This window comes from Haliotis asinina, chromosome 1 (assembly GCF_037392515.1).
Source record: "Haliotis asinina isolate JCU_RB_2024 chromosome 1, JCU_Hal_asi_v2, whole genome shotgun sequence".
NCBI lineage: Eukaryota > Metazoa > Mollusca > Gastropoda > Lepetellida > Haliotidae > Haliotis > Haliotis asinina.
In genome coordinates, this window is record NC_090280.1 from 4,527,609 (window position 1) to 4,536,905 (window position 9,297).

At 39.9% G+C, this 9,297-nt stretch overlaps 1 protein-coding gene across 4 annotated transcripts in view; it reads left to right on the forward strand.

Annotated features, from left to right (window-relative positions):
- LOC137286518 (glycogen synthase kinase-3 beta-like) overlaps window positions 1-5,744 on the forward strand; it is a 28,290-nt gene extending 22,546 nt beyond the window's left edge. For 2 of the 4 annotated variants that reach the window (XM_067818460.1, XM_067818443.1), the window contains exon 9: window positions 158-5,744. In XM_067818460.1, the coding sequence (XP_067674561.1) occupies window positions 158-327 (170 nt within the window). In that variant the 3' untranslated portion in view covers window positions 328-5,744. The remainder of the gene's footprint in view (window positions 1-157) is intronic. The other 2 variants (XM_067818436.1, XM_067818451.1) reach the window with 1 other exon arrangement.
- The last annotated feature ends 3,553 nt before the right edge of the window (window positions 5,745-9,297 follow it).

Genomic DNA, 9,297 nt, shown 5'->3' on the forward strand with positions numbered 1-9,297 from the left:
ACAAGGGGTTCAGACAGTGCCGGATGATGTGATAATATAGTGTTTTGTGATCAGCTGTGAGTTAGAAACCTTGAAACAAACTAGGTTGCTAATGTTAATGTTTTGAGTCCCTTGTGCTTGTAGGAGTAACTCACTCATCATAATGATTGTCTTTCAGAACTGAGTATTGCCCCATCTCTTAATGCAACCTTAATACCTCCCCATGTGAGAAATGTTGAAAGCAACTCGTCAGCAGACCAAGTCGGAGACGACAGCAAATCACAAAACCCAGGCGGAGATGCCACATCGTCACAAGGGGCTGCTGCGGCCGCTGGAACCTCTGCATGAGGCAGGTTCCAACTAGGTTACCACCCCAACTATTATTTATATGAATCACATGTTACAATCATGACTTGTTGACTTGTTGCAATACACCCACCATGAATTAAGTGCTGGATGTTGAGTGTCCAGTCGCTTGCTGTGCACTGTTCTTGAGAAAGCTACTGCAGTGGGAGACTGTGGTCTCCAGGTGGGATGTGAAGGGATAACAAGGGATAGGGAGGAGAGGACAAGAAGGAAACACCCTTTCTGACTTGACTAGATCATAGTGTTGGAGCAGAGTTCTGAGCTGATGCCATGAACATTAAATGATTTTAGGTGAATGGATACCTGTTGCAGTGAAAGGGGAGAGAACTCTGAATATTTTGCAGTGACTGTCAGAGTTTTTCCACCTTGTAGAAACAGACATTTTGAATGGAGGCTGTGACGTGCATCTGCATGGTTAACTGCAAGCCATTGTTGCTGAAGGGAATTGGGATTGTTACGTGTAGTTGTGAAGAAATGTTGGACTGACTTATTCTATCTGTGTCTGTGCAGTATTGGGCATTGGGACAGCTGTGTCCAGTTCAGCTTCTTCACCTTGTGTTGTCAACAACTGTGGTCATTGTGGTGAGTCACTGGTCAACACTGTGAACCATCATCTTCATCCAATCACGGACACACACCAACATCTAGTGCAACTCTTGTGTAGCCTGCCCATCTCTTCAGGAGAGCTGACTTCATCATCTGATGGAAGAGGCTGTAATAGTAGGTTGCTTGGAATTCAATGAGATCCAATCAAGCCATATTTTTACCAGTATATTAAAATTGTTGATTATGTTGACTGTTTTAAAGTCTGTACTTGTGAATCAGGAGAGAGTTTTCCACGTGGTTTGACAGGTGTATGTGTGTGTGTGTGTGTGGATTACATAAGGTTCTGCAGTTCACCAGTTATTGACATGTACAGTAGTGGTGTGCTCCCACATGTGGGCTTTGCGAGACTTCGGATAACGAAGCCCCTGTGAACATTCACAGCAGCGATATGCACCATGAAACTGAGACACGTTGGTTCTTGTCAGTCAAAATACAAATAGGTCATTCTGACACCACAGTACATAAACCTCCTTAGCATGTGTTAAGGGGATGTTTCTTATATGTTTTAGGGTAATAATATTTCAGGGTTTGTGGTGTCCCACCATATGTATTGTGCACCTGGTCAAATTCCTGTAACTGTTGAGATGGCTATGAAATTGAGTCTAACTAAGAATTATTTTTATCAGCTTGCTGTTATGTATGCATGGCCTTACTTTCCCAAGTTTGCAAGCAACAAAAGTAAATCTGGTATGTTACCAGATATATCCTTTCAAGGTTGAGGTCACTTTTGGATGGTGGGAGTGGGGATGAAAGTGGGTGTGTTTGATTCAGTCGGCTATGGCACAGTTCACTCTGCAGTTGCCCACCTTAGGCAAACCAAAACCATATTGGTTACTTGTGTGGATATTTGTCTTGGTTTTATCAGCATTATATCAATGCTACTGGGCTTCGCCAGAGTGGTAAACGTCTGAGACCTGCATCACTTCAGCCTGTCCACCCACTTTTACCTCAAACACCTTGACATAACCAATATGCGATAGTGAGTGGCTGCCAACCCACCTGGGCTTCACCAAAGTGGTAAACGTCTAAGACCTGCATCACTTCAGGCCGTCCACCCACATTTAGCTCAAACACCTTGATATAACCAATATGCCATAGTGAGTGGCTGTCAACCCACCTTCCTCACTTAATTAGTCAGGTCAAGGTGATGTTTACATTTGAACTTGTATTAGTTGCTAACATTGCCCGTGTTTGTGGTCCTTCTAATGTAAATTGCCTTGGTGCTGAATGACAGGTGGGTGGATGCAAAATTGATGTTCTTGATTAGAAAACTTCGCTTGTCTGTTTCTGTCGCTGTAGCATTTGAAAATATGATTCTGTTTTAGCTTGGGTTTTACACATCAACTTTTGACCGTAACATCTTCACTGTAAATTGACCTGATTTGGACTCAGTACTTATCGCTATCTCTAGCCTGCTGATCATCTGATCTGCTGACATTGAATATTCAGGAAGATCTATCTGTGCAATTGGGATATGGAAAAAAACTATTTTATTTGATATGTCAGTCAAATTAAGAGATTGCTTGATTGTCAACACAGCATGTTACAGAAATGATATCCTGTCATGGTGAAGTACACCAAGTTTTACAAAGACAAAACCAGGTATCTTATCCATGGCTGTGTGCATTGTCAAACATAATGCTTTGTCCATGATTATTTTCTACACAACTAACTATTTGATTATGCAATATTTGAACACATCATAAACAGGTCTTTGAGAGGCATTTATAGCTGAGGACCATGATAATTCTTGTGGGTGACTACTTTAATAGTTGTAACCTTTCAGGGTGGCTTGTCCATCAAGGTCCAACTTGCACCATAACATGGAATTTATGTCATCCTTGACCCAAAACTCATGTTATCATTGTTGACTGTTATAAATGAGTCTGACAATTCTGCCAACAGATTTGAAATCAATGCCTTCCTACTAGCCTATGGCTTGTAAAATTAAAGTCTGACAGAATCTTCTGAAAGACCCCAAACAGTGGCTGTTGAAATTTTGGATGGAATCATTTTTAATAAGAAAAATGTCCCATTTCTGTTAGTGTTCAGAGCATCAAAAATAAGATATAAGAAATATGTTATATGTCATGTCAAGTATTGTGCAAATCAAAATTGAATTGTCACACGTTAGTTTGAAACTGGCTGGTAACTTCTGAGGCTGTTATGCCTGCTTAGCCAGTGATGTTTTGAGACTATATCACACACCAAGCAGTTGATCATAGTGTAGAGTTGAGAGCTGGTAGAGCACTTCCTTCACCCACGCAGTCAGTCACAGTCTGAAGCCATAGATGGATGCAATGATAAGTAATATCAAACTTAACTAGCATCATATACTCATGCCAGTGTCAAAAAGCTTTCAGCAAAAGTAAACTTCTGCTTATCAAACACTGTTTTTTTCTTCAAATAATAGTAAATTTTGTGTTGTTCTAACACTTTTTTTTAAGCTCAGAATTAATAATGTCAGATGAGAACAGGATGCTTTGACAGTCAGTGGCTGACAGTTAGGCGTTTTGGTCCAAGCGATGTTGGATAAGTATTATGAAACAAGCACTATAGCCAGTATCACTGAAGGCGTCATAACCACTGCCTTGTAGCAATGGCATGAGAGGGTTTTAGGTTTCCACTGCACGCATCCAGGTTTTAGGTTCACTTGTTACTGATTGCAATCACAAATAAATACGCTTTTTGGCATTTTAGCTGAGTTTTATCATTTGTTAATTCCCCCTGTTGTTTTGTTATCTTCCCTGTAGACTGTAGTATTATCAACCAACTCTTGATCTACATCTTCATCATATCAAGAATGTGTTGCACTGATTACACATCGTAAGCTTCTGTATTGTACAGAGCCTAAAAGGTCTTGCATTCCCATTATGTAGTCCAGTGCATAGAACTCTTTTGTACTTAATACTTTTATAAGATATACCATCTGGGCCCAACAGTACAACATGTACACCCAAATTACATGATCTCAGAGTTGATTGAATCTGATTCTGTTTGTTTTACCCCCATGATCACATCTAGTCTGTAACAAGAGGAAAGGTTGTGTCAGTTCTCCCATGGCTACTTGCACATGACTGTCCCATGTGACACCTGGTGTCCCAAATTGGCCTAGGCTACATCTTAACATATTCCTTAACGTCGGGTAGAAAATGGTCTGCCATTTTTAACCATTGTATGTTTGGAAGTTTTAAATGTATATAGGAATATATATATATATAAACCTACTTGTAATTATATAGTTGTAAATAGCTTGCTGTGTGTAAATGACCACTGCGTCAAAGTTCACTTATGTCAATTGTGTCCTTGCATGCATGACTGTTGTGAGAACATGATGAAGTTCCTTGTGTTGGGTGGGTCATCATTGTTGGGTGGGTCAGGAATTAGCCATTTCTTTCAGTTGAAACATATCCCCTGCCGGAGCTGATCACTAGCTCGGCCACTTTCCAGTTGGTTTGATACCATGAGGAAATCAACAGTCATTGTGTTCCAAATCTACAGACCATTTGCACTGTATTACATACAAGGTGAACATGTCTTGTGTATAGATACTTTTCAAACACATGCTGCTTTATGCTATTCTTTCATGTTCATTCTCATTTTGGCAGATCTCGCTTTGTGAACTTCAACTGCTTTGTCAGAGAAGGAAACAAAACTACTGCTCTTTGCATAATCATTTGGTCTGAAGGAAATGCTGTTTTGTTGCTCTATGGCTGTTCTTTAAGTCTGTGCTGTCAAGAGAGTATGAAGTATAGTGCACATTTTATAACATCTGTGCAGAATGCATATGTCCTGAAGACTGTAGGTTTAGTCAACATTATGCAGAAGCTACAAAGAATTGGTTAACTGTTGCGCCTGACAAGTTCAAATTTTTGTTACCAGTGACCCAAAACAAGCAAGAAAATCCATGGATCTTTGTCAGAACTGTAATGTTAACAGTTAGTGAGGTATGTTCAAATTGAATTGATCCCAGCATTCAAGTAACACATGAGGACCTGAACAATCCAAGGACCCCCTTAATTTGTGACACTGGTTACTCCCATCCAAAAAACTCTTCCTGGTGTTAGGGGACACCCTACAGGGTTGGAAATAAAGGAAGGTTTACTGTGTCTCAGTTATTGATGTTTTTGTTTTGGTTTGGTTTTTTTTTGTGTACTGTGTCTCTCTTTACTGTCTTGAGACGTTTGTCAATGGAAATTCAAGGTATTAAGATAATTGTCAACTTCAAACCCTGCAGATAATGTTCAACGCATTTTATCTCTCTCTGCCATGGTAGTCCGTCACCAAGTGGAATGTATGTATGTACAGTATGTAATGTCATGCTGGTCATGTGACCCAAGTCATGCGACCTCCACTTTTTATGACTGCCGCTGATAGTTATTCACTATTTCTGTGATGTCTGTTTCGAAGTCGTTGTGTACATACCAGGACCTGAATCAGAGTGATCATCTGGTCCTGTTGTCCTGGCAACTCTTTGGTTCAAATTTGTTCTAATTTTTCTTCATTCCATCACAAACTTGCTATATATCTTTAAGACGATACTCCTGTTCAAGAACTTCTCTCTTTTGTAATTGTGTGTGAGGACTGATAATATCAGGCCAAAAGGAGACTGGTTCTGGTTCCTTGGTGACTGTTCTCTGATGCATGGTGCCTTTCTGTTAGGTAACAGTGGAATTAGTCAACAGTCCTAATGGATATTTGTAAGAAAGTTCATTTGTACACCGTTCGTCTCTTGTCTTTGGTTGTCAGCGCAGTCAAAACTTGTAAGCTGTAAATAAAATTTCATTCAGAGATTTATTTCTTGTGTTGTTAATTTGTATTCAGATCAAGGAGGATGACACAGTGATGACAACACTGTCCCCCTGCCACCCATGACACGAGGGTAAATTTCTTTCAATGCACACATCATTTTTACCCAAGTTTGTGCATTTTCAAAAAAGAGTGATTATTATTTTTGAAGGAAACAAAACGTGGCTTGCATTGTCATCACATAGATGGTATATCTGACACTAGCAATCAGTACTGATTTTAGGCATGTATATTCTACATCACTGGAAATTGATTCTGTCTTGGTCCAGATCTTTTAACCCACATATCTGTACCAAAAAGAATTCTGCTTGAAACAAGCTTACAATAAATAAAATAACCTATTAGCAACTGTAGTTTAGACTTGTGCACACGTTTACAAGTCAGTTCAAACCACTGCCCAGAAGTTATATATAAGTGGCAGTACACACACAATGACAATACTTTGTAATGATAATTATTACAATACAGACACTGATGCTCACAGTTGTCAGGCTGTTTGTCAAACTTCTAAAGTAATACCCGGCAGAGGATCCTGGGTAGAAACTGATCTTCATTTAACTACTGGTAATGTCAGATGAATGAACAAAGCAAGCTTATACACAAGCTAAGTGTTGCTGACCTTTCCATGATAATGTGCCTCTTCTGGAATTCCCTTTACAGTTGTACCTTGTAGTAGCGTCTCTTAGTCTAAATATAGCACATGACTGCCGCATTGTCAATATACCTGAGATACTTCCGTAATGAATAACTCGCATAATAACATGTTCGTGACACACACTACTAGTAGTAGTAGTAGTATAAGAGTAATAAGAGTTCGGGTTTAGCCGCTTATAGCAGTTTTACGGCTACAAACATGCAGATGAACACGAGGGCCATGCATCAAACTGCTAAAAAGCATGTGCAAATGTGAACAGCTGAGTTTCAGTGTACACATTGGTTAAGAATTTGTACGTTTTCATAAGTTAATCATTTTCAACGTTACCAATTTGATTAACAATACATCACATCAGGGTGTAAACAGTCCCATTAAACAGTATCGGATATTTTGCAAAATCTGTTTAAGAACAGTTGACTGAAATAAGTGGCTACATTTACACTAGTGAGTGTAAACGTTTCATGGGTAGTACATTACTTTCCCATAACAAAAAACCTGACAGAAGAAACCAGGGCAAATAATTCAGTTGCTTTTTGCTCTTCGCGTTATCCAGTACCACCCATCACGCCTACAAAGGTCTTCATGAGTAACACGTACGGCCTAGTGTTTGAGGCATTCGCTCGTCACGTCAAAGAGCCGGGTTCGATTCCTCACATGAGAACAGAATGAGAAGCATATTTCTGTTGCATACGTAGTCATGTTCTTGAGTACATCCGGTTCAAACAGGAAGCAGGGAATGAAGTTATTACATTACCATTTTTCGTATTTATGTTTATAAATATCTGCTATTGAAAAATGAAAGAGAACATTATAGTTTAACGTATACTAAACGATTTAATGTTATATTTGGTTCATATCTAACGTCGGTGCAAGAGAACATCCAATCTATAATATGTTCATTAGTTTTGAGAGGCTGCATGTGTTATATACAATATACACTATACAATATATGAATGGATCACTGAAACTCAGTTATGAATGAGTGAGTATGGTTTAATGCCGCCTGTTGCAGTATTCCAGCAATATCCGAGTGGAGACACCAGACATACCACTCACACAGTAACCATGTAGTGAATCGAATCTGTGTCTTGCACAACTAGGCTACCCCACTGCAGGAATATCAGTTAGGATACCCGGCAATAATGTAACGCTGATGCAGACTAACATTGCACCGTGTACATGATTACCATGTTGAATATCTTGCCAACTGTAAACGGATGATCTTTTCTGTTGATGTGGTCCCTGTAGCTCCCGGTGATCTTTGTCCTAATAATAACGTCATTAGGTAAGTCCAGCTTTGTGTGTACAGAAGGATAACACATGCAGAATCTCATCAGTATCTCTTTTCTAGGTCACGTTTATTCTGAAAAAGTTTGAAAATTGTTAATCTTTAAGTCCCAATGAAGAAAATCATTGGATGTCGTGAGTTAAATGTTCCGTGCTGTAATCTGCGACAGACCAGTTTGATCAATCTGACGAAGCAGATATAGTTTCAAGCTGGACCATAAGAAAAGAACCAATTTTCTACGGGTCTCAATGAACGAATGGTGTGCACTCCAGTATTTTTGCAAGGAATTGACGCTATTTATTCTATGCCTTACAATACTGACAGATAGCGTATACTGATTTTCATCATTACATGTGCTCTTACTTTATGACAACCTTCCATGAATAATCGAGTTTAAACCAGATAATCAAACGAATGAAATCAAGAGCATCTATTTGACGCAAGACGTCAGCGAACTGGATCCTGCAATGCCCTTTTAGATTCAACACGGGTTGCCGGAGGTCAGTTCTAACCCGTCGCTGTGCCGAGTTTGATCAAAGTACATTGGTGAAGTAGCCCAATGGTTATTTGTTATCCAATCATGTCTTAACGCCGAGTTCGTATAGTAACGACGCACTAACAAAGCGACAGAACGCTGAACACGTTGAACAACCCATAGTTACCTGTTTTGGTACTGCGTCGACGTCTTGTCAAGTGTCAAGGGGCCACTTCGAAGGCCAGGTGGTTCCAGGAACTACGTGATCTGTTTCCTTCCTCTTCTTCAGTTAATTTCGTAAGGGCTCTCTTTTTTCGGGGTTCCAGATTTGGATTTTCCCCCTGATTCTAACTCCGCTTCAGGTCTAGTACTCAGGCTACATTACCTCCTGGAACAAACCGAGTGGCTACACTACAAGGCTAACGAACCAATCAGAATGGGGGTCCAATCTCTTCTTTTTTATTGGCAATATCTAATAGCATGGTGGTGATAAATACAAATCAATTTACTATGAAGGAGAGAGTGAATATTCGAAAACTCGCTGACTAACCCTCAAAATACAGTTAATGATGGTGTCTAGGTATGACAAGTTACCTCGCTTACATTTCTTTCGTAACATAGTCACACCGCTTGATTGGCCGATAACATGAATGCGGACACTTCAGAAATTGTTCTAGAAAGTTAACACAGGGACAGGGCCTACTCCAAGAAACTAACCGCCCCTCCAACCCTCGCTCACCACACTATTCTACCCGAATTGTTGACACATTAATAAGACTTGGCTCAATACTAGCGCTGGCTGACACACTGGTGGGACTGTCCGTACAAGCCGAAAGTCCGTCAGGCAGGTGTGCCCTGGCGTCTGTGTATTGACCTTCTCTATGGCTGAAAACGCAACACAAACCTATACTGACAGTAATCCACATCTTGACAAACCGGACCATGAGTCTCATAAACCAATCTCTGTGAAAAGATACACTACGAACAACGATGGTTACACGACATTCCAATTCCTTGTTTCGTATGAAAAAGATATCTACAAGATAAAAATTCTTATTTGTGTATTTCATGTCGAGGTTTAGGCAGCATGTCATTAACGAAGATAACACAGACTTTCTC